This window comes from Spea bombifrons, chromosome 3 (genome assembly GCF_027358695.1).
Source record: "Spea bombifrons isolate aSpeBom1 chromosome 3, aSpeBom1.2.pri, whole genome shotgun sequence".
Taxonomy (NCBI): Eukaryota; Metazoa; Chordata; class Amphibia; order Anura; family Pelobatidae; genus Spea; species Spea bombifrons.
The window spans coordinates 57,095,698-57,122,502 of NC_071089.1; the positions used below are offsets into that span (position 1 = coordinate 57,095,698).

The window sequence follows — 26,805 nt, forward strand, 5'->3', positions numbered from 1 at the left end:
GCCATGATGATAAATGATACGGCATTCGTCAATTCCATTAAATGCTCTACAACTGTAGACTTCTGTGTATTGAATGTGATGAGCGATGCCGAAAAAAACCCCAGACTCTATCGGCAGCATAATGTTGGGTCATTAAGGAGCAAGGGGAATAATGGGATGAGAGATGATCCTGGAAACTAAGGCTTTTCTATTTCTGAGAAACCCTAAAAACATGCATGATCCAAATGAAGTGTGTTTTCTTCATGACAAGGTGACTTTTTTTCATGATTAAAAGTTCATTTTCTCAGAATAAAAAATGGTGTGAATAATGAGTTCAGACAATTTATACTTAAGATTAAATATGGCTGAATGTTTTAGATAAATTCCAAAAGATGCAGTCAAGTCTCTCATGCTTCAAGAAAGATAGCAACAAGAAACTTTTCTTGGACACTTGCAAATATTGAAATCCATGGAATTTGACACCAACTTGTTTGAGAAATTGTTGGTCCTATCCCAAAAGACTAAGGGCTGTGAGGGAATCTGAGGGAGCATATACAGACTACTGAAAATATGCTTGTACTCATTAAAGTTTTGCACTTCTTACAACTATTTTATCTTTATCAGAACCGCTAGCAAATGGATAGTTTCCACCCTGTAATACAGTAATCAAATAGAGAGATGTATGGTACTTGGTAAAATATTATACGTGTCAGATTAAACCTCTTATTATAATATAAATTTCATTACATTTTCCATTTATCGGTTGGTGAATGGTAACTATGATGTGGGAAAACAAGCTTATTAACTGTCCTTTTGTTTCAGATTTGACATGTAGCAAACACTTGTTCTTAATAAATACTTATGAAAGAGAAATTGGCTGTCCTTGTTCATTTTTCTGCTCAGACAGCAGGATTCCTTGTGGGCCTACAGGGGAACTGGTTTGAATGCTACAAAGAAAGCAATGCATCTTGTTTAGTGTAGTGTCTGGTCCCATCAGTGAGCTTAATGGAAAATCCCTGTAAGACTAGCATTATTTTGACACTTAATCATTAGTTAGAAATAATGTAGGCACTATTGTTTTACATGTTTGAATGATCTGATTATGACTCGTTCTTATATGAAACTATGGCCTAGGAAGAAATTTGTTTCTTTAGTTTGAGTGTATGAAATTATATCTGAATTATGGTGCTATATAAATCAATCAATAATCAACATCAACGACCTTCTCATGCAGGAATGACAGAGCTGGCCATACATAATATAGAATTAACGTGGGCAGATTTCGTGAAAGCCACTTAGCAATAGCTTATGGAAGGGCAGCCCTTCCTAAAGAGAAATTTGCAAGGATTGGCCCTTAATGGCTAACTAAGCCGAGAAGTTAAGCTAGAGCTCCCGTACAAAGGTCTATTTAGTGAATAAAGCCCACTGAGATTATATAGCTAATTTTCCTCTGCTCGTAAACACCCAGTGAGATAAAAGTGCTGTGGTCTCATATCACATCCCCGTAAAGAGGAAGAGCTCAAAGAAGAACCTGGATTCCCACTATCCAGCTAAGAATGAATACAGGGAGCCTCCAAGGTTCCCTACAATCTCCCTGTGGTATGACAGCAAATGCATTAACTTCTATTGATGCCATTCTGTCACTTGTTGATGGGGGGAGGGATGCGTAGACAAACACCAGTTTGTTCATTCTCACTATGAACCCATGCAACCATAACCCACAGTACCAGGCGCTGTGCCTCCTTAATAGAGGTCTAGGAACAGAAAGGACAGCAGCCGCAAATAAGACAGCTTGAGAAGCTGGCCAAGGGAAGCACGGATAATAAATTAGTCTCTACTAATGATGCATGTTTGTTACTTACAAACTGTTTCCCAATTAAATTATCTGACATTTATTTTACTAACGAATGCTTATGAGGTAGGTGTATTGATTCTTTTCAACATCTTACTTTGAGCTTCACATATAACGTGTATTCCTTATTATCTTGGTTTAAATGTCACATATTTCTGTATAAGTGTCATTGAAATAGCTTCTACCCATTCCCGAGCAGGGCATGTTAATCAAGCATTAATCTGGAGGGTTCACTAGCTAGTACTGAATTATGCATATATTATCAATCACAATAATGGAAGTGACTGTACTTATTATTTGTACTCTGTAGAATATGGCAGCCAATATTATTCATCACTCTCGGATTAGCTGTAGCTTTATTATGCTTGGCTTCATAATTTGGATATGTAAAACGAATTGGCCATTCACAAAATGCAATATGTTTAACAGCTACATGTGAAATGGATCTGGGGGGGGTATATCTGCAAACCAAACATGTGTTTCTAAGATTCCTGTCATTTGACATGTTAAGTATCTGTGAACACTTTTACTTTTAGATTGAGAGGTAACCTGTCTCATCCTGATTATTGCACACATTTATGTTGTTGTGCATTATATAGCAAATAATGCATTTTTTTGGTTTGCTTTTGGTAAGTTTTCAACTTACTACTAAAAATAGTTGAGGAGTATATCTCTGTGTGTGTATGCAACATTGTTCAGTGTGGTTATCTTCCTAGTTCAATTTAACCCTAGTTACACAAGACTAGTTTTATGGGTTTTCTTTAGGTTGTTATGGAAAATAACTTATTTCAGAGAATACAAACACATACACTTCAAGCTTTTTATATTATACTTCATATATAGTATACCAAGGCTGTCTTAGTAAACACTGGGCCCACACTGTCCTTATTGAACATGAAGTAATGTTCCCTATTTTGTATTTTAATTCTTTATAGATCTTTAGAAGAAAGGCAGTGGAACTGGGAGAAAAGTTGCTTCCTGCTTTCAACACTCCTACTGGTATTCCTTGGGCACTGTTAAACATGAAGAGGTAAGCTATTGATAAATATACATACACAACCAAATATGTGTATGTATGTATATATGTATTATATACCTTTGCATATCAGGACATAACTTACACATCTAAAAATTAGGTAAGTACAACAACACATGACATATTATACTGTGTCATGATTATTCAATAAAAATAAAGCCAAAATGGAGAAGCCACGCGTGAAAAACTAAGTATACCCTTAGTGGTTCCATAGGAATTAACATGCTTAGTAGCAGACAGGTGCGTGCTGCCAATCAAATGCGCTTGATTGATTATCAACAAGATTGACCACTGTCATGCCACGGCAAGAGTAACTGGAGCTTGACACTGAATGGGTTAAGGGATTTGACTGATGCTAAGTCCAGTAACCTTTGTTCACACCTTTCCTTTTGGAGCCAAAATGTCCAAAATATGATGAGCACATAACTTTTGGGGCCCATCCTACACTGCATCCTTATGCCTGTGATGTGCTGGTTTCAGGGAGACCAAACACGCCATGCAGGCATGACCATAACAAGTGTTATGCGAACGTTCCCTTGTGCCAACTGATACAGGTGTGGAGTTTGGTATGAAAATGATCACTAGGACCAGAGAATTATGATGATCCTGGTGTCATAATTATGCCAAGCTCGGCCGGCGTCATATTACATATTTTGTGATCCCAGACCAAAGTTGAGAAGATATAACCCCGCCTTCAGAAGGTCATAGTTCTGAACCCCCTACTCCCATCCCCTTGCTCAGGTAACAGGAAAAGGGCGGTCTTGGGGGGGGGATAAAAAGGTGGGCAATTGGTAATGGAGAGAGAGCCTGTTTTTACCATCACAGAGACAACATCAAGGCTCCAAGGAAGTATGGTATGATACTCTGTTTTATCCCGTTTATTTTATACTGTTTTGTACTATTTTAGTCTGTCTCTTTTTATATGCATTTTTGTATAACAGCACTGTGACCCATTTTATACTCAGATTAAACATTTTTAATCAGTTCTGTCTTTGTTCTCTAATCGAATTCAGCCTAGAGATAGCCTTTTGTATACATATAGATATCACGTTACTAAGCGGTTAACTATATAGATATCAGCTTGGGGATTGTGTAGTTATCGCAGTCTGATTGTTTTTGGGTAACCTAAGACGCCCGGTTTTTAAAGTTCTTGGTATTGGCAGCGTGTTTTACACTGGGAGTTTTGGGGTGACTGGTTGGGATTGGTGGTGGTTGCTTGGTGCCCTGCGGGGAAAGTGACCAAACACACCGGAAGTCTGGTTGGCGTTTGACCCTTGTTACGCCCATACTCCCACGTCGCGGCTCGGCCGATAGCCCTGCTCGTGACAACCACCTCCTATAAAAGCTGAAGTTTTAGTAGTTTGCTGGTCTGGAGCATTCAGGTGTGTGTTAACACAATGCCAAGGAGGAAAGACATCAGCAGTGATCCTAGAGATGCAATTGTTGCTGCCCATCAATCTGGGGTTCAAAAGCTGAAAACATTCAAGACCAGTGTTCCCATGTACATCCCAGCAAATACACCCCAAGGTCAGACTGTTCAATGCTTAGAGAAAAAGCCCAAAGTATCCAAATGTTCTCCTTTATAAAAATATATATACTTTTGTGGGTATTTTTTGGTTTCTATGTTCAAATTGTGAGTTGCAAACCCAGCATACTAAATGTAAAAAGTTAACAGTTTATATGCCTTACAACTGCTGGAAAAAAATGAAAATGTTATATATTGTTTTCTCTAGTTTTTATCAAAATACTCATACTAATTATTCGACTAATCGTATCATGGTTCGGCTAATCACGTTACGGTATCAAAGGAAAGCTCTATCTCTCCTTCAAAAACCATATATACATTTACATGGGTAGACTATTTACAGGAAAGGGGAATAATGGTTGAACAGACATGACAAAAATTGTAAAATAGCTCTGGTATTTGAAGTGGCAAAAAACCTTGGTGGTGAAGCAGTTTAATAGCTCTGTTTAAATAAAAGAGAACAAGCCATTTGAAATCCTGCACACAAATGAAAACAAAATACAATTCTGCACTAGGTAATTGAGGTATAACATTCAGGCCTCAAACATATATTCAAAGTGAAGACTATGAGCTCTCCCATTCTCTGCTTGCATAGGAGCTGGCAATAACATGCCCATGGGCGTATGAACCCCTTAAAATCTGGGGGAGGTAGCATTTAGATCAAATAAACAAAATAAGACACACAAACCCTATATTTGCAGGTATACATAAATAATGTAAACATAGCATAGCAGATACAGATCATCAGAATAACACACAAACCCAGACTATAGTCCCGATTTAATTTCATTAGTAGAATTGCATTCATGTACAGTAGCGCTGCCAGTTTGAGTGACACTCTACCTCACAAGCTCTGCTCCGTGGGACATATGCAATAGGAGAGACACACAAAAACGTGGCTATTTGCAAGTTGAAGAAATATGGGTGGAACATGTAGGAAGTGGGCAAGAGAGTAAGTGCCACTCCAGCTATCGCTTAGACATCAAAAGGTTACGTCAGACAACTAGTAAACAGATTCTATACCCATAGCTCCTAGGGAAAACCCAAAGAGTCTCATGCATGATTAAGATTTTACATGCAGAAATATTTTGCTATGTGTAAATGTGAGTAATACATTTTTTATTACCTTTTATCACTAGGTTCTCCTGTTTTAATGATGTTTGTAGGAGTGTGTGAAACCTATTCTTTTTCCTCTGCATACCGCTCCATAGCACAGTTTTGGATAAGCAGTAAAAAACTTTCTGTTGGTTCATATTGTGTGTGGTAAATTGTGCATTCTGAAGCGTTCAATGAGTTTTGTTAAGTTTGTTAGTTCATACAAATGTCTGACATCAAGGAGGGGGTGGCCTAACCAAATAAATGAAGACAAAGCTGAAGTTAAGATTGTTCATTTGAAACTTGTTGCTTTTTTTTTCCCCCTCAACCTCACTTTCTACCTACTTTCTGAGACAACCATTTGTGTCTCCCTTCTCAAACATTCTAGGATCAGCCTTGCAATGACCATATATTTTACCTAGTTGGATAGTAAACATTCGATTTGTGCATTCAGATTCATATGAATTTTAATTTTAGCAAGTTTTGTCTGGAAACGAGAAAGGAGACCCAACCAAACAAATGAAGACAAAGGGGAAGGCTCTGAATTTTCGTTTTCCCGCACTCCCTCTCTGCCTACCTTCTTCAACAGCCGCTGCTGTGTCTCCCCTTCCCAGACATTCTTATTTCATCTTCAGCACTCCTCCAAAGTACTTCCACATCAGAGCAGAGCCTCTGCACTCAACCCAGAGACAACCACTTCTACATTTCTTTAAAAGAGGGAAGGAAAAAAATAAGCAATGCAAGAATCGCTGGGAAGAGAGGGGATTGCAACAATACTGTAACAGACAGAGGTTGGATCAATAGAGGAGATGAGAGGGAGGAATTCCATCCTCTCTCTCCCTCTGAAAGGGGAGAGAAGAATGTCTGCAAAGGGGAGATATGGAACCAGTTGTCAGAAAAGGTAAGGAGGGAGTGAGAGAGATTAGTAAAAACAATTGTTCTTAATAATAAAACATCCCCCTGAATTTTATCAGAACAGATCATCAGAACAGAAAGTACAGGAAGTGAAAGTTGTCCAAAAACAAAAGGTTTGAATAATTTGTGGTCTATGAGCACATGTGTACTGCATACACCATGCTAAGGTAGTGTTTCATGGTCTACCACCTTAGTAGGTAACTTAGCAGGTAGTAGTGCAGGGGACAAATACTCTTCATCTACCACAAGTTTTTTTTATGATATGTTAAAATTTTTACTTCCAACTTTTTTTTCTGTTTGCAACCATTGTAATTATTTTGCAGCACAGTTGAGGCCTACAGTATGAGACCATTAGTTTTAATTTACTGTTCCATTACCCCTTTCAGATTGCCCTAAGGGACATAATGCATCACTCACCGAGGCCCTTTAAAATGTGATCAATTAGGAGTCCTTCAGGGATTGTGGTTCCACCCGATTTACAATATATATATATATATATATATATACGTGAAATCTAAATTATAGTGTCCCGAGAAAAATACTTTTTTTTTTTTTTTGCACTTTGCTTACAGTTGTACATTTAACTGAGCAGCCTTTTTTTATTTCACTAAATGGTACACTAGCAGTCATTTTAAAAAAACAATATAAGTGATACATTTAATAAGTGTGCCTTTTAAATGATTTTTGCCTGATTACTGAATTTTACAGCTTTTTTTAATTACATTTGCTTCCTACTAGATACCTAATAAATGCCATTTCCTATTGACGGTGCCTTAATTGTTTCTGTAAATGTAGCCGTTCCGGATGCCTGAAGGTCAGTCAGGTATTGGGTGTAATTTGAAACAGTATGTTCCCACACAAAACACTTTTCTAAAATAATTTGAATTTCATTTTAATTACAAATACAAGTGTTTTTTGATGAACGTTTCCAGTTAACCATAATAATTTAGGTCTTCACCTATATTAGACAAGTGAGCGTGGAAAAAACTTAAGGCAGTTGAGAGCACATTGGACACCTAATGACACCTACAACACAGTTTGGTTTTTGGGAGGACCTTGTCCCAGGATTGGTCTGCTCTGTCCTCTGTTTCTGGGCGATGGGGATCGTGGGACACTTTCTAGTTTAAAGTATTTTATAGTAGTTTAGGTTGAGAAAATACTTGCGTCGATCAAGCTCAACCCTTTTCCTATTGCTTGTTTACCGCTGTTGATACAAAAGAAGGCAAAAAATCGGATTTCTCCTTGGATCAACAAGCGCTAAATAATAGTAATTCCTATACTGTCATACATAGCCTTCTGTTCTGCTTCATTAAAAAAGTATCCAGGTCCCTTTTAAATGCATCTAAACTATTTGCTAGCACCTCTTCAGGCAGCGAATTCCACTTTTATTGTCCTTACTGTATATTTTTTCTTGACTTGGAAGTCCCGTGAGTGTGTTTAATTTTTAGGATTTTTGTATATTGGCTGAACATTAATAGAGGCAGACTGTGGGACTATTGGACATCTCCCTAAATTATCCTAGTGGGCTGTACAATCAATGGAGGTCTCTGCTACAACACAGAAATCCATTGCATCCTTCCGCATGGCCACCTCCTGACCCTCTGAAGCTGAACGCAGCAATCCCTGCTTACTTCTATTGCTAGACCTACCTGTCCGAATATCTTTCCTCATACCTCCCCGTCTCTTTCCACACACCTCAATAAAGATGTCCCTATTTAGACTTGAAATTTTGAGGGGAGTATGTGGTGGTCTTTTCTTTTCCTGGTCAGTATTTTCTGTGCTACATAGGCTGGCCATTTGTTGGAGCCTTGATCAAAGCAGTTTTTGGAAAATTCACTATTGCCATTTGAAATGGTATATGTGTTGTATGTAACAGTGTTTATCATTTCCAATATTTTAGCAGAGTAAATCACTTTGCAAACTCTGTGTAAAACGTTATCAGTTTATTCCATTGGGCCAGAATGTTTTACCCTCTTCCTTAGGATCATCACAGAGGACTCCACTTTCTAGCTAGTTAAAGTGCGGGGTTAGAGTAGCAGCATGTGATTAAGAAGGTCCTTGATTCTGTCTGGGTTCTGTGAACCAATTTTCGTAATTGCAAGATTTGTAGGAGATGGGGCAAATGTATCAAAGCAATGTCATTCATGTTAGCACATTCATTAGACATGCTACGGTATGCAGCATGGCAGTGGAAAGTGATTTGAAAGTCATCCTCCCAATCTAGCCGATATATAAAGATGTAGCACTAACTGCGCATTGCTTCCCTGTGCCCCTTGGTACCCAGCCAAGACATTCCTCATGATTACACAGAAACCCCTGCGGCAGTTAGCAGGTTAATAGGCAAGCACATGAACAATAATCAGTTATGCTTTGGTTGAGTTATATTGTTTTAATGCCTGTTCATTCATCAGTTTCTTTACATTATGAGGTTACATAGTCCCCAGGCTTCATAGCTTCCAACTTCAGAATTGTTACATTTCTGAGCGAAGATAGACTTGAACACTGCAGTTTTTTTGTTTGCCTGAGGAAATGTTTGTCCGATAGCATGTTTTTGGTGCATCTTTTCCCTGATTACTTTAATTCTTTAAGCACTTTTTTATATTGCATTTTTTACAGTTCTTATCAGTAGCCTACATTTTAGATCAACAAAGCAGTTTGTCATTTTCTTATTATAAGTTCAGATTGGTTTCTTCACCCTGTCTTCACTCTCCCCCCTTATTTCACAAATAGTAAAATTAATGAAAACAAATTCACTAAATTTTGTTAAAAGCGTGCACTGCCTCATTTATCCTATATGTATGGTTAGACATATACAGTATGTAGATTTCACACAAAGCTTATGAAGGTGACTGTACACAACATATCACCGGGTAGGCACACATAAACAGCAATGCACTGGGATGAAAATTGACCCTAGCGCTTTAAGGCCAGTTGCCAACTAATCACATGCATGGGGCTATCCACTCGATAAATGCTTTTAGCGAAACTCTAGCCTGCTGATCTGACAAATACGTCAGATATATGTTTAAACACAATTTTCACAGAGAAAACGTTAATTTAAAGGAGACATTTATGCATTGATGTACATGTGATAGTTGTGGCATCCTTTTAAAAATAAATAAGATATATTTACAGTATATTGACATAAAAGACCATTACATGTGTCAAACCATGAGTGTTTTTTTCAAGACGGCTACACTTGGCATTCCCATTAGCCTTTTAATGTGAAATGTTCCACCATTCTTCAATTATTTATTGTAGTTTACAATAAGGTGACATTTAATATGGTGATAATTTCCTTTTAAATAACATTCTTGCCCTTTTTATTACAAAGGTGTGACTTGATAAATATGATAAATATTTAATGGTTTCAGAAGGTCTTTTGCTTTGCCGGTAAGGTTAAAGTGTTAATTGTCATCTGATGGTGGTGGATAGGCTTTGATTTGTGGTTTTTTTCTCCTATTTATATTTTATTAAATGTATTTATTATGTATCATTTTCTCCTTATTTTCACTTGATAGAAGAGTGGTAAACATATTTTAATACAATGTTTGTATTATCTGGGGGAATTGGGTCATCCAAACAATATTCTTAACAACATTGTTGGCAGACAAGGATTTGTACAGTAAGGTTACAGTGGACTTGTCCTGCACTATAAGAAATCGCGCTGAATCTGTCTTTTAAGTATTCAGCAAATATAAAGATGGAATAAGATTTCTACTTGGAGTCTTAGAATGAGTGACTTTGTGTAGTGCATTATGTGTTGTACATGGAATTGAGCAATTTAGCGGCATAGAAGTTAATTTTTATATGCAGAGTTTTTATATGTGGAGTATTTCAAATAAAAATCAGTATATGTTTCATACATGTGCATTTTCTGGAAGTAAGGCCAGCACAATGTATGAGTGAAGTATATTACCAGTTTAACATTGCAGTTGTTTGTTGTTCAAAACTTGGGCGTGTGCAAATTCTAATCATTAGGCAGAAGGCTTTTCTGCATTGCATGATGAGTTTATATAGTTTTTTAATGGAGTCTCCCTTTGATTCCAAATATTGTGGGTCTCCTTTATTTCAGCATATGCTCTGTGACAACGTCTGTGTTCATAGTTACAGTTGATAGTTGGTGTCTTTTTAAATGTAGGTTGGATGCTTTAAAAGAATATAAGAGCTCAATTATAACTTGTTGATCCAGGGAGAGTGCCATTTTGGAGACGGGAAGGAACTTTTCCCCTTTTGAGGCACACTTGGAAATTGTTTCTGGATCCACAGTAGGGTAGAACTTGATGGACTTATGTATTTGTGTTGTTGTTAAACCTGAATTATTGTCACTATGAACTACTCTTAAATGTCAGTTCCACCTCTCTCGAGTGGTCATGGGTATGTATAGGTATACACAGTCTTACTCGTCAACGTACTTGGAAACTTCCCAGGGAAGGCTACTCGGAGCTGTTTGGAGGGGCTTTAGGAAGGACAGGGCTAGCCTCCTATAACATATTGAATGTGTAAGGCATGGGAGGGGGATTGGGTGGTGAGTGGGTTATGGATAAACACTGCTCTACTACCTTCGGAGAAAGAAGATTGAGCTTCACACTGAGACTCTGGGTAAAACCTAGGTCAGCCTGTAGATCTAATGGGATTTTTGTGAATTACCAAACCAGTGAGAGAAGAAAATATTTAATGTATGATATAAAAAATGAATTTGAAAATACTTTTATTTTACTTGTCCAGTTTAAGGTTTGACACAATCTTTAAAATATGCAAAATCATGTTCACTCATATTATATGTATGTAGGTTTTTATATTTTGTGATCCATGATTTAAAAAATGGAAATCTTACAGAGAACAATTTCCATTTGCTAGCCTTTCTATTGAGGGCAAACATAGACACCTCTGGTTACACATCTCCTTAAATGCAATGAAGAGTACACATACATAATTAAATATACCCTGCTTGGCATTCTCAAAGTTCATCCGTTTTGTGATTATAAGTGCACTTAACTTGTACTAAGTAATGAGCTATATGAGTGTTACACATTTCCATTCTGCAGTGATTTTTAATGACTTTGCCAGTCGAGTTTAAACCAAAACAAACAGCGAAGATTATGAAAAGAAATATTATGGTTTATTTAAGTGGATAAAAGTTTCTCCCCAAAGTCTATTGTAGTAGACCATTTATGAATTTCATTTTTGAGTATATAGCACCTGATGACCTTAATGTGGCCAACAGCTCAATCTGCGTGGGTGCATGCTACTTTTTTGTGCTTACCGCTGGGCATATCCTGCAGCTGGCCACATGCTGCACCCCACGAACATTTGCCAGTTGTGCCAGATGGCCAGTCCAGGTCTGCTTTATGAACAGCTAGCAATCTATTAGAAATTAGTATTGAACAAAATTCAAATGTGTAGGGGTCACGCATCATTCACAACCCTCAGGTGAAATGAACATGCATGACATTCATGCATTGAACCACAATTTTTTAAGGTTTATATACAGTGGCAAGAAAAGGTACGCAAAACCTGCGTTATGTATACATGTTTTCTTTAAATATATTATTTTCATTAGACTAATGAACAAACACATTCTGTTTTAACTAATAACACACTAATTGTGTTATTGTCCATATTGAATAAATCATTCAAACATTCACAGTGTGGGTGGGAAAAAGTATGTGAACCCCTGGGCTAATCACTTCAACAAAAGCTAATTGCAGTCAGGAGTTAGAAAACCTGGCCCAATCAATGATTTTTATCATTTTTAGTTTGCTGTTCTCAAGAAGCATCTTCTAATGTGAACCATGCCTCAAAAAAAAAAAAAGACCTACAATGAAGAATTCGTGATTTGCATAAATCTGGAAAGGATTCCAAGGTAATCTCAAAGAGCTTACATATTAAGCCGTCCACAGTTAGACAAAATGTTTATAAACGGAGACAATATAGTACTACTCTTCCTAGAAGTGGACGCCCAGTCAAGGTGACTCCAATGGCACAACAAAGCATGCTCAATGAGGTAACAACAACAACCCTACAGTAATAGCTAAAGACCTAAAGGAATCATTGGAATTGATTTACATCTCTGTTGATGAGTCTACCATATGGAAAACATTGAACAGGCATGGAGTCCATGTCAGGACACCGCAGAGGAAGCCTCTGCACTACAAAACATTAAAAAGTTGGATGATGCAGCAGGACAATGACCCTAAATATCGAAGTAAACCTACTACAAAATGGCTTAAAGATAATTTGCGTTTTAGAGTGGCAGTGTCATAGCCTAGACCGTAACTCATTGGAGATGCTGTGGAACACCAGGCATCCTAAGGATATGGCTGAGTTTTAGCAGTTCTGTAAGGACTTTGTCTATACTTGTGACTTACCAAAACAAAAACAAGAGTTTCACTAATTCAGCGGATTCTATAACAGGGCTCGACAAATCCCAGGCGCCAGGTCGCCATGGCGACAGAGAATTTTGTCCTGGCGCCTAGGTTTTGTCAGCCTCTTACATCCAGAAAAAATTGTGGATGTAAGAGGCTGAGTCACCACATGGGGGCGCTGCTGCTGTGTGCCCAGAAGTCTGGGCAAACAGCACAGCCACTCCGAGCACGCCCCCGAGCCTGAGATCACTCCCACGGAGTGATCCTGTAGGCTGAAAACGCGGTTGCTGGAAAAGCAGTACTCGTGTTTTCAGCTGCCACAGGCAGCCTCAGGGAAGGGGTTTGTGTGTTGATTGGATCCCCACACAAGTCTGGGGACCTCACCCAACACCCCCCAGCTGCCTGATCGCTCCATGGGAGCGACAGCGCAGCGTTAACCCCTTCAATGCCGCGACATTTAGGGGTTAATTCCCGTTTTGGGGGCTTTGCTGCTGGTGGTCTGCCTGGAAGCTCAGGCAGACCAGCAACAGCAAAAACGAGCCCCCACAAGCCCTTTGATGACTCCTGTAGGTATGGAAGCCTACAGCAGTCATCAAAGAGACTCCCTCTGCAATGGCTAGTCCATAGACCAGCAATTGAGTCCCAGCTGCCAGAGGCAGCTTCAGGGACAGGGGAGAGGGTTCTTCGGTCTCCACATGAGTGTGGAGACCAGCCCCAACACCCCCCCCCCCCCGCTGCCTGATCGCTCCCAGAGAGCGACAGTGCAGCGTTAACCCCTTCAATGCCGCGATCGCGGCGTTTTAGGGGTTAACTCCCGTTTTGTAAGGGGCTCTGCTGCCGGTGGTCTGCCTGGAAGCCCAGGCAGACCAGCAACAGCAAAAAAACGAGCCCCCACAAGCCCTTTGATGATTCCTGTAGGCATAGAAGCCTACAGCAGTCATCATAGACTCCCCCCTGCAGTGGCTGGTCTATAGACCAGCAATTGCTTCCCAGCTGCCAGGGGCAGCTTCAGGGACAGGGTGAGAGGGTTCTTTGGTCTCGCCATGAGTGTGGAGACCAGCCCCAACACCCCCCTGCTGCCTGATCACTCCATGAGAGCGACAGTGCAGCGTTAACCCCTTCAATGCCACAATTGTGTATGACATTCGTGGCATTGCAGGGGTTAACATTTGTCCCCACAAGCTTGTGGGGACTAAATATTTGTCAATGCTGTGCTCCAATGGAACATCAGCATCGAAAGTTAAAAAAATGAAAAAAATGTATTTAAAAAAAAAAACAAACAGCACTGACCTGAAAGTCCAGGGTGCTTCCAGGTCAAACGCTGTGAGTTTAGTAAGTGGGCTGATGATGATCAGATCCCTCCTGACCAACTGTTAGTTTAAAAAAATCCTGGCTCCTAACTTTTTTACCTGGCGCCTAGATTCACAACAAATTTGTCAAGCCCTGTTCTATAATAAAGTCCTGCATTTACAAGCATTTGTAAAAAAAAAAAAAAAAAAATGGGTCACTCGGAAGAGCTCCTCAAATTCAATCATGGTACTAGTGAGTTTGTGAAATTTCATCCTTGCTAGACATTCCACGGCCAACTGTAAGTGGTGGAGGAGGGATAATGGTGTGGGGCTGTTTTCTTAGGGTTTGAGATATCACCCTTACTTCCATTGAAGAGAAATATTAATGCTTCAGCATACCAAGACATTTCAGACAATGCTATGCTTTCAACTTTGTGGGAACCGTTTTCTATTCCAGCATCACTGTGCCCCAGTTCACAAATCAAGGTCCATAAAGACATGGTTGGATGAGTTTGGTGGGGTATTATATGTGCTGTATAGTGTATGTACAGTATGTATGTGTCTGTGCAGTATATATTTATATATAGTCCATAGAATCCCCTGTCATACAGCAATTACAACTAAACATATAGTAAATTATTTATTTTCCTATGTTTTTTCATTGTAAAATATGATCAAATATCACTACTTCTATTCTAAAAATACTGATTTTGCTTGTGTGGAGTTTTTTTGTGTAAAGTAAGTATAATATATTTTGTTCTGAATAATTCTTTTAGTTTATGAAAATGTATTGGATGTGAAAAAAAAAAACTAATCTTATGAAATGGCAAAATGTAACTTAACTGAAATTTCTTTTTGTCATTATGGTGACCCAATTATTTGAATTTCAGGAGCACTTCAATAGAGCTTTGTTTAGAAACAGAGGAAGCCTCTATGTTTTAGTAGTTTGTCATACCTGCAATATGGGCTTTAACGTCTGAGTTGCATACATGTAGGGTCATTGTTCACGTAATGGTTTTCATTTTCTTAGTAAGAAGTCCTTTGTGGGTTTCAAGTGTTCTTTGTGACGTTCCTCTGTTAGGGAAAATCTTTTATGCAGGTGATGCAACAGCTTTGTAAATTATCCTTGGGTCCAAAGGAATTTGTGTTTGTATAGTTATATATTCCATTGAGATTTACCACAAAATGGCCTAATACTTGAAACTGTTCTTTAAGATTACAAAATGCTATAATATCCATGCTGCTAACCAGAACACGTTTTTATATATGCTTATTACAGGTTAAATGCTTTTTCGTCTGCCTGTGTGATTTCCCTTTAAATATTTAAAGAAATTTCATATCTTCGGAACTCAGAATAAGATGTCTGAAATATGTGACTAGACAACCATAAACTATTACAATCTACAGAACCTTCTTGAATCAACAGTATATAATTTGTCTGAGTTTTTGTACAAGAAAATTATAGCTCTTGTAGGCTTGAACAGCCACAGAAATTACTTCAGTCTTGGAGGTTATGATGCAATCAAAGGGTTAATTATATGTTTGAAAAATAGAGGAGGGAGAACACAAATCTTTATAGCCAAGGAGCAAAACAGACATACCTAGGAGCATTTTTCGGTCTAATTTCTTAAGGTCACTAACGCTTTTCAGTGCAATCAATTATTCTGGCTAGCATACTGCACATTCTGTTATCATCCACCTGCAATAATTAACTACAACTCCCAACATCCCTTGAATTGCAGAAAGGCATGGGCTTTTTTCTTCAGCAAATGACATACCCCTATATTGAGTATACAATATTAAAGTATTTAGTATGTAATCTGGGGGTTACCAGGTTTGTTACACATTTTAACTCTCTGAATATGAACTATGCAATATGAAAGGCTGGCCCAGACAACTTTCTTGCACAGTTGAGCTGGACCTGCCTAATATGTAAAGTGAGTCTTGCAGATTTAAAGTCTTTCTCAAATCTTACTGCACAACTAAATAAACCTGTGGTCTAGTGTTTACAGTGTCAAATACATAATATTTGCCAGAAATAAATCAGAAACCCTGCCTGTCTGGATACTGTAGAAATGACCATCTAATTGTCGTGCCAATCATTATTTTTTTTTTATTCCGTTAGGTTATTCCTCTACATTGATTAAGTTACCATTTCCTCTTAATGAAAGTTGGCAGCCATTTTGAAGAGAAGGAAGGGATTCAGATCAGCAATCCAATTTCTATTCTAACTTAACTCCCAAGTGGTTCTATGTAGGGGGTTACAGTTCTTAGAGAGCCAAATTCCTGCTTGTTGCCCTGCACTTTACTAACTGCTACTTTAAAATGCAACTTAAGTTATCACAATTAGCTCAAGGAGATTACAGTACAATGTTGTGAAAAAAATATGAGCAAGTTTGGACTGTGTAGGCATCCCGCATTCGTTACCTTTGTCTACCTAAGCCCTGTTTCATAACAAATGTGTTATGTTAGCAATTACCCGAGGAGAATGCATTAAGCGATAATTGGATACAGTTTGCAATCAAACTAGAATGTAAATTGGTGAGCACCCCCAAGAGTCTCTGACGGCACTTAAGTAATAGCCCGAGTATAGATGCTAATGGCCTGAACTGAATATAGATTGTTTCTTGGCTCCAATCCCTACCTTTATTATTAATATCACTATGTTTAATTTTGACATATAGCATAATATTCAGTTTTGTATCTCGTATAAGTGTAAAGAGTTTTAACCTTTATAAACAGATTTCCTGTACATTTTAAGTGGCTTCCGACTCCCCCCACCCTTAATTACACTGCTACATTAAGCGTTTGGCTGAACATATTGTACTATTATAGATATCTAGTACCTCAAATTATAATCATTCTTGAAAATGTAACTATTGTCATAAACAAAACTGTGCAGTTTAAATATAAAGGACATTTAAGGTGCCAATTGGTAAAAAGTACGGCTGCCATAGTAACCAATGAAATCATCCTGTCAATTTCTACTTTTTTACCGCTGCTCCAGAGTTTTTTTTTTTTTTTTTTAAATCTTAATCTCTTCTAATTAAGCCACCAAAGTTAGTGTATAGAGGTTTCATATTGCTACACATTATTATGAATGTAAACGTCACTCATTTTAAACCACTCCCCGGCACAATACATTTTCTATATCCTGCATTATGGAGAGTAAAAGTCTAGTGGTATCTATGAAAACCACACCTTAACCATTCATGATGGCAAAGGAGTAGACAGATGTCTACCTGGAAAGAGTGGTTTGCAGAGACCATCTCATGAATTACTAAAATATTAATGTTTAAGAATTGTGGACGATGTGTGGGGTATAATATCGATAGATACATACATACATAAGTTACTTACGCATGTACTAAAAATTGTATGGTCCAAAGTGCCTTCTTCTTTTTGCATTGGGGAGAAATATTGTAGTTCAAAAATATATCTCAGAAGAATGTAAAAAGTTCCGATGTGAAAGTTTGGTGTTTTCCAGCATTCTAACAAGTGATACCACAGAAGCATTACCATTTCATGGATCTATGAAAGCCTGTAACTCCTTCAGTATCTACTTAGCAAAGTAGTACTTTGAAACAATGTGTCTTTTGGGGTATTTTCATGTTACAGATCCAGTTCTATTTTGGTTTCAGTATCTATATACTTTTTAATCGTTTGAGAGACTGATGACGTGTAGTACTGTACATATAATTTGTGTAATATACGTATATGGTGGTTTTCATCCAAAGCAGTAGAATACCTCAGTATGTACATTATACGGATCATGATTACACATGCATTGTAAAGGTTACTATAGCAATACACATTTCGCACTACTGTGTGTATATATAGTTATACAGAACTCACTGTGTATAATATTCTTCATAAAGTGGAAACACAATTCATTTTTAAGTATCATATTTCATAAACAGCTGCTATATAACCTCTTTAATTATGTCAAGAAAAAGATATTTAATTATTATCAGACTACGTTGCTGTAAACAATAGAAAGTATACCTGTGCAAAGATACATTGTAGTAAATAAGTATCACTAAAAGAAAAAGGAATGTGTTTTGGGAAGAACAATACAAGTTGAACTGCTACTATTCAGGGTGTGTTTAAAAAGAAAGACGTACTTAGTATTGTCCACGTGAATGCAGAAAAATAATAATAAAGTGCTAAGTAGATGTGATGCTTAATGCCTGTATAAAAATGGTATGATAAAGAAGTATATATTTTAGAATCCAATTTTACATTTATTATTTATTGACCCGGGTTGTCGTGAGCTGAGTGACGGCATCGTTACACCGGCTCGGATTATTTTAAGCTAAACTTGCACATAGTGTTTCTCTGTATTTCTCAAATTAATGGTTTGTCACATTCGTAACTCGCCACCTGCTTGGTTCTTGCTATAGTAAATTGGCCAGGCTGGTTAAAGCACTAGCTGTAAAAATCAGTTGTTCATATATACATGACAATCTGTATAAAAATGTGCTCCGTAAACCCCCAGTTCAATCCAAGAACGCAACCTCGCTTACAAGAAATTCAGGCATTTCTAAATAACCCACCCGACACAAGTGTAAATAATGGCTTGAAATGGTGTAACACAAAGGAGAAGTTACGCTACCGTTTGTGTCCTTTCTGCTGGCAGCCATCATTACATTACATTATATTTATAAAGCGCCGGCCAATTCCGCAGCGCTGTTACATTCATTAGAACAATTTCTAAACACATACAATCTTATGGTTTGACTGGCAATAAACATTAAAGCACGCCATACAGAACATGCTTTAAATTTCTCTAATTTGAATGTCCAATTTTAAAATCATCCATCTGACACCCATAGTTTGACACGGTATCAAACAGTGACCGGCTACTGTATTGTATTGTGATTATATAATTATATGTTGGCTCTAGAGCCTCCCAGCCAGATAAACTGCTAATCTTACTGATGAAATTTCAACCGGTATGATATGCTCTGCCAAATGGCTTGTTTTTCTGGATCCCAGTAATTATCTATAATTTAAACCAAACTCTGTAGCATTACAGTTTTATTTTTACATTAGGAGTTTGCCGTAATTTACAAAATACATTGATTTGTTTAATATAGTCTTCGCTACAGCAAACAGTGTGGAGTAATGATTCATCGGAGGTGCCGTACAGTCTGTCGGCTAAAGTCTTGTCAATGGAAAATGTTAATGTTTTACCGGATGTGAGCAGCAACGAAGAATGTTGAGTTAGAAATCTATTTGCAATTTTAATGCATGCATGCCAAGTTATTATATATGTAGCTATGGACAGGGAAATGAAATTAGACGCACTCTACCATTACTATACATTTTTATTCCTGCAAAATGCAATTTTCAGTTTAATTGTCTTTTTGGAACTTTTTCTTTACTGCTCCTAAATACGTGTTTGAGGCACTTGGGTGACAAGCGCTGTGATTGGTGAAGGCGAGTTGTAAAATTCGGCATATTTATTTGGAATTTCATCTTTGCAGGGATGGAACCCACAAAGAAATAGTGCCCTTTCTGCCATTTTTTTTTTTTTTAGTTTGCATGACATGCCCAATGGCATATATATAGATGTGCTCTGGCATTAGATTATTTTAATGGTGCCCCTTATCTTATGCTTTGTAATGGGGTGTGGCAGACAGCACTAAGAGGACTATTTCTTATTTCAGGAAAGAATAATATTTTAACAAATATAATTTGATTCTTGGATTACAGTTATGCTTATGATTGCTATAGCAACAATTACTGTAAATATTTTTTCATCATTGAATGAATTGTGGAGCTTTAAAACCTTGTGACATTTTCAAATTCAACCAGTTTAATTACACACAAGCTAAAACTCATTCATTCATTTTCTAATCTTTCAAACAATGACATTGTTCCAGATCTCGTTTAAGGGCTGCAACAGTAAATGCGTGGAAGACATACAAAACCGAGATTGGGTCTCTGTTCTGTATGCATACAAACTACTTGAACACACACCAAATTGATTGCAAATGGCAGATTTCAGCGGTGGAAGCCAGGGACCTTGTATAATTGCTATTGTGGTCTTCATTCTCCCTCTGGTTCCCAGCCTCATCTGTAGCAGTATATAATTGAATCACTCAAGTGAAATAGATATAAAACAACAAGAAGGGATGGACTGGAACAATTCATAGTTATGCATTAAAGTTTCAATTATTTGTATTAAACTTGATTGCATTTTTCGAAGTATTGAAACTAACACAGTCTGTGGCTTATGCTGATCAGTTTGAAACCCTTGGATGGGATAAAATGTCACTTCCCAATTTTTCACTTGCTCACATATATTATGACCAGAAGTATGTGGACTATTATAAGCTTGTTGGACATCCCATTCCAAAACCCCCGTTTGCCGTTGTAACAGCCTCCGCTCTACTAGGAAGGCTTTCCAGAAGGTTTTGGGGTGTGTTTGTGTGAATTTGTGCAAATTCAGTCAAAAGAGCATTTGTAATGTCAGGCACTGAAGTTGGACAAGTAGACCTGACTTATGATCTGCATTCCAGTACATTCAAAAAGTGTTCAATGTGGTTAAGTTCAGGGCTCTGCGCAGGCTATTAGAGTTCCTCCACACCAAACAGTTGTGATGGAACAAGAAAGGACCTTCCCCAAACTGATGCCGAACTGAAGCAAACAATTGTCTAAAATGTATTTGTATGCTATAGCATTAACATTACCCTTCCATTATCCATAGAGCACATTTCCGTTGCTCTAACATCTAGTGGCAGTGTGCTTTACCCCACACCGCTTGGCGTTGCACATAATGATCTTTGGCTTGTGTGTAGATGATTGGCTGTTGCAACCCATTTCATGTAGCTCTTGACACCCATTGCCTGGGCTGATGTTGCTTCCAGAGTAGGTTTGGTGCATGATCTACAACTTTGTGGTAGGGCTGTTGTTACTCCTGGACACTCCAGTATTATCTCTTACAGTGGACTGGTGCAGATCAAGCAGGGCAGTCATTTCAAAAACTGAATTGTGGAAAAGGTGTCATCTTTAAAGTCACCAAACTGTTTAGTACTACCAATTCTGCTGCTAATATTTGTCTATAGAGATGACTGCCTATGTGCTTCACTTTAGACACCTGTTAGTAAAGGTTGTGGATGAAATACCTAAACTCGATAATTAGGAGAGGCATCTATGTAGTTTAGGTCATAGAGTATCACCCCAGTAGTGGGATTATACCTACTTTTTCAGAAACCTATGTCCATCATTGTTACATGCGTTTTATGTTTTTTCTAAATCCATGCATCCATTTTTTTTATTTCAGTGGCATAGGTCGAAATTGGCCCTGGGCTTCTGGAGGAAGTAGCATTTTGGCAGAATTTGGAACACTGCACCTGGAGTTTGTCCATTTGAGTCAAGTATCTGGAAACCCAATTTTTGCTGAAAAGGTATGCTTGATCTAATAGTGTTTTTGGATTACGTGTTGTAGTACAAAATCAGGTGTTCTGTTGACTGCAGGTATAAACTCTTGGACTTTTATGTTGGTCTCTACATTGAACCATCAATGCCGGCGGGGGCAATTTCTTCATTTTAATTTTCATCTAACAGTTTCACCTGATTTAAGGACCACTGGGATATGTTAAATTGTTCTGTAAGAACATATGGAAATGACACCAGCTGAATTCCAAAGGAAAGCTGTTAACTGTTCCTGTAACCTTAGGTAAAATATTTGCACTTTGTATAGCAGGTCAAAGCTCTGCCGTAGTATAGCACTTTGCAGGAAATAAGATGTGACCTGGATTGGAATGTTCTTTGCACAAAAGGTTGTAATTGTCCTCCACTATCTATTAGAAATTTAAATAGCAACAGTGTTACCTTCCTATGTTACAGCTTAGCCTAAAGCAGAGAGGAAATTTTAGTGCTGCACCTGAATAATGCCACCACTAGCGAAGTACATTAATGCAAAGAAACAGTGTGTTGACAATTGGAAAACCTTGTGCCTACTGAGCTTAGTAATTTACTAACAGCAGGCTAGAACACCTTGACAGTTGAATGGTGTGGAATCCTTGAGTAATAAGCCAACCGAATATTAGCATTGTGTTTGTGTTCACTTAAAGTCAGACTTTCATTTCCAGTGGAATTTATACATTTACTAATTATCACAGACATACAGTGCTGTGAAAAAGTATTTCCCCCTTCTTGGGGTGATTTTTTGCATATGTATTTTTGCATATTTGTCACACTTATATATTTCAGATCATCAAACTAATTTTAATGTTTGACCAAAATAAAAAGTAAATACAAAATACAGTATATAGAAGGAATAAAAGGTATCCAACCCAACCTGGCCCTGTATGAAAAGTAATTGCACCCTTCGTTACTGAGAATGGCATCCATGGGAGAGTTGCAAGGTGAAAGGCACTGCTGACTAAAGAACACAGACATGTCTCACATTTGCCCAAAAAATAAAACATCTTGATGACCCCCCAGATTTTTGGGATAATATTTTGTAGACTGAGGAGTCAAAAGTGGAACTTTTTTGAAGACATGAGTCCCATTACATCTTTTGTGAAGCTAACATTAAGCAGGATGGTGGTAGTATGATGTTCTGGGGCTGCTTCGCTGCTTCATTGCCTGGGTGACCTGCCTTGATTGAGGGAATTCTGCTCTTTACCAGAAAATCCTAATGATCGGCCATCAGTTTGTGACCTAAAGCGCAAGCGCACATGGGTTATGCAGCAGAGCAATGATCCGAAGCACACTTTTGAATTGCTCAAACGAAACATATGAAAGTTTTGGAATGGCCTAGTAAAATCCTGATTTTTATCTGATTGAGATGCTGTGGCACCATCAAGGTGGCTGAATTGAAACAATTCTGCAAAGAAGAGTGAGCCAAAATTCCTCCACAATGATGTATAGTATCTAGAAAAAGAAAGCGCAAGGTCTCTAACATCCACAGCTCTGTAATGCCGTCATGGAGGAGTGGAAGAGGACTCCAGTGGCAACCTGTGAAGCTCTGGTGAGCTCCATGCCCAAGAGGGTTAAGGCAGTGCTGGAAAATAATGGTGACCACACAAAATATTTACACTTTGGGCCCAATATGGACATTTCCACTTAGGGGTGCACTCACTTTTGTTGCCAAGGTTTAGACATTAACCCCTTCAGGACCGGGATTTTGATACTAACGTGTCGCTAAAGGACCGGAGCCGTTTTTGTGTTTTTGCCATGTCTTTCTTCAACTGTAATTTCTCTCTTATCAATTGGTGCACCCACACAAATCATATATTGTTTTTTTCAGCACAAGTAGGGCTTTCATTTGAAACCATATTAAGCTGGGTAGTACATTGTTTTGTTTGAAATAAACTGGAAAAAGTGGGGGGGGAAATGAAAAAAAAGCATTTTTTTACAGTTTTGTATACATACAAATTGTACACACATTGAACCAATGGGAAAAAATTATCCCAAATATATTCATTAACTTGTCCTGATTTGGAAACCACCCAACATGGCCAGGATTTTTATCTATTTTGACCAGTATAGGGCAAATATTGCAAGGCATGCATCACGTTTTTGAAATGTAATTTTTTTCAAATTTGGCATGGTAGTCTAATAACTGCAATAGTTGTCACAGATACTGATTATCCCCCCAAAATTATATGTTTATGAACAGTAGATAAGTCAAGGTGTACAACTAGGGTCATTTTGACACTTTTCAAACAGGGATTTTATCGTCAATTGCTGCCAAATTTTGAGGTATTTTTATATTTTTTTGCATATGTTGCAATGTTGCTTTAGATTTTATATTATATTTTGTATAGAATATGTGCAACTGCAGAACAAAACACCAAATTGTGTTCACCAACATCCCCTGGTTCCAACAAGGCCTCACATGCATGGTTCATGCATTTTTTGAGGAAGCTATGAGGGCAAAACTGGAACATGCGCATTTTAGTTTTCAAATTTGGAATTTTCAGAAATTGGTTTGCTGAGCCCATATCCCATTTGGGACATTTTGGAAGCCCCCCACTGTAAATTACCCCATAAAAGTATATATTTATGAACAGTAGACGAGTCAAGGTGTTTAACTAGGGTAGTTTTGACAGTTTTCAGCCAGCCATTTCTTCACTGATGTCTGCCAAACTTCACAGGGAAATTTTTATTGCATTTTTAACGCATACATTTCAATGTTGCACTGAATTTCTTGCACAGCATAAGTGCAACAGTGGAAGAAAATGCCACATTTTGTTCACCAACATCCCATGAGTCCAACAAGGCCTCACATGCATGGTTCATGCATTTTTTGAGGAAGCTATGAGGGCAAAACTGGAACATGTGCATTTTCATTTTTTTAAAAAAACTCTTTTAATGCTGATGCTCCATTGAAGCACAGCATTGACTGATATTTAGTCCCCACAAGCTTGTGGGGACTAATATTAACCCCTGCAATGCTGTGATGGGGTCATACACAATCGCAGCATTGAAGGGGTTAATTGAGGAAGAGGGGGGTAGGGGTTAACTGAGCAAGGGAGGGGGTGGGAGGGCTGGTCTCCACACTCATGTGGAGACCAAAGAACCCTGTCTCCCTGTCCCTGAAGCTGCCTCTGGCAGCTGGGACACAATCTCCAATAGACTGGAGATTGTAGGGGAGGAGTCTCTCTGATCAGTCCTACAGGACTGATCAGAGGACTTCTGGGGGGTCGTTTTTGCTGTTGCTGGTCTGCCTGGTCTGCCAGGCAGACCACCAGCAGCAGAGCCCCCTACAAAACGGGAATTAACTGCTTCAATGCCGCGATCGCGGCATTGAAGGGGTTAACGCTGCACTGACGCTCTCATGGAGCGTTCAGGCAGCAGGGGGGTGTTGGATCAGGTCCCCACACTTGTGCGGGGACCCATTCAACACCCCCCCTTCCCTGAAGCTGCCTGTGGATTTTTCTGCAATCGCTGTTTCTGCCTACAAAATCACTCCGTGGGAGTGATCGTAGGTTTGGGGGCGGGCTAAGACAGGCTGTGCTGTCTGCCCTGGAGTCCTGGGCAGACAGCAGCAGCAGCGCCCCCACGATCACCGCGATTGTGGTGATGTGGGGGCGTTTTTTGGAGGAGACGTACCTGGTACGTCACGGTCTACCGGTGACTGTTAACCAGGAAGTACCAGGTACGTCCCGGTACTGAAGGGGTTAATGGCTGTGTGTTGTTATTTTGAGGGGACAGCAAATTTACACTGTTATACAGGCTGTACACTCACTACTTTACATTGTAGCAGAGAGTCATTTCTTCAGTGTTGTCACCTAAAAAGATAATAAAATATTTACAAAAATGTGAGGGGTGTACTCACTTTTGTGAGATACTGTAAAAGACTCATTGCCAGTTATTGCAAACGTTTGATTTCAGTTGTTGTTCAGGGTGTTGTTGTTCCAGGGTGGCACAACCAGTTGTTAAGTTTAACAGGCAATTACTTTTTCACATGGGTCATACAGGCTTTGATTAACACTTTATCTTAAATTAAATCATTTAAAAAAGCTGCATTTTGCAGTTACCTGCATCTTTTTCTTATATTACAATTACTTACATTTAAAAATTTAAATGTGACAAGATAAGCAAACATAGAAGAAATCAGAAATGGGCTAATACTTTTTCACAGCACTGTAATACTAGATGTCTGCAGGTAACCCGTTTACCCTAAAAGTAAAGTGTACATTTTTTAAACAAAATATTGTTCAATGAGGTGCCCATATAATCACACCTGATGTGACAAATCTGCATATTTACAAAATATTAATGCAATTAAGCTGATGCTTATGATCATACAGATATTTCTCAAAGATTTAGCACACAAACGACAAAGAAGATTCTCAGATTCTAGCTTTTTAATGCTAAGTAGGAAACCTCTGGTTGATTAACAACCAGGCCACATTCTTTTGGTGTCCCATCTTCAGTACAATCATCTCCTTTAAACGTCATTGCAAACTTGTTTTCTTTGGCAAGCAGACACAGAATTCCTGCCCTGTTTGCAACCCTCGAACTGGACTTGTCCATCCCTGTTCTATATGTTCACTTAAGGTCTGCTTTTGAGATCCACTTGGTTGAAACCCCAGTTGAACACTTCACCTCTATATAACCCCCCCTAATGGTTAGTGTTTTGGGATCTACTCAATATGGTGTACAACCATGTCATGTGTATAGGCGTAAAGACAAGCGAAGGAAGTTGTACAACCTGTTGTACCTGTTGTTTGTTTTCTTCCCACGGTATATTCATATAACGTATGTATAAAGTTATTTTATTAGATTAGGCTACATTTTGAAATTGCAACAAAACTTTAACAACAAGAAATAAGATCTCTTGCACTGACCCGGGTGGGCCGGTGATTAACAAGATCCGCTGTTACCATATTGCACAGGAAACATTGTTTTTCACTTCTCCATAGTCTCCTCACACTTTGAACTATGGGTTATACTGGACCAACTCTTGGTGGAGAAACTTTAGTAGATGCACCACACTTTTAGAAATGTATTTCCAGAGAAGCCAGGTACTTTTAAGTTTACTAACTCTATAAGGGTAAACTTGTATGGTATATCACATTCCCAAAGAGAATCTAACTCTTGGAAGTCTATTGCCCACAGTGTATTGGCAGAACTGTGTATATCATTGCATCCTACCTTTTATGTATAATGTATTGTATGCAATGTATGATCAGACTACTGAGCCAAATCAGATTTCACATAGTGATGCATTTGAATACTGAAAGTGTGATGAGGCTTTTTTGATTATTTCAAGGTTTTCT

General features: G+C 38.4%; 1 protein-coding gene across 1 annotated transcript in view; it reads left to right on the forward strand.

Annotated features, from left to right (window-relative positions):
* MAN1A1 (mannosidase alpha class 1A member 1) overlaps window positions 1–26,805 on the forward strand; it is a 118,137-nt gene that overhangs the window by 70,583 nt on the left and 20,749 nt on the right. Inside the window, exons 5-6 of the mRNA XM_053461322.1 lie at window positions 2,767–2,861; window positions 21,351–21,474. Of these exons, the coding sequence (XP_053317297.1) occupies window positions 2,767–2,861; window positions 21,351–21,474 (219 nt within the window). The remainder of the gene's footprint in view (window positions 1–2,766; window positions 2,862–21,350; window positions 21,475–26,805) is intronic.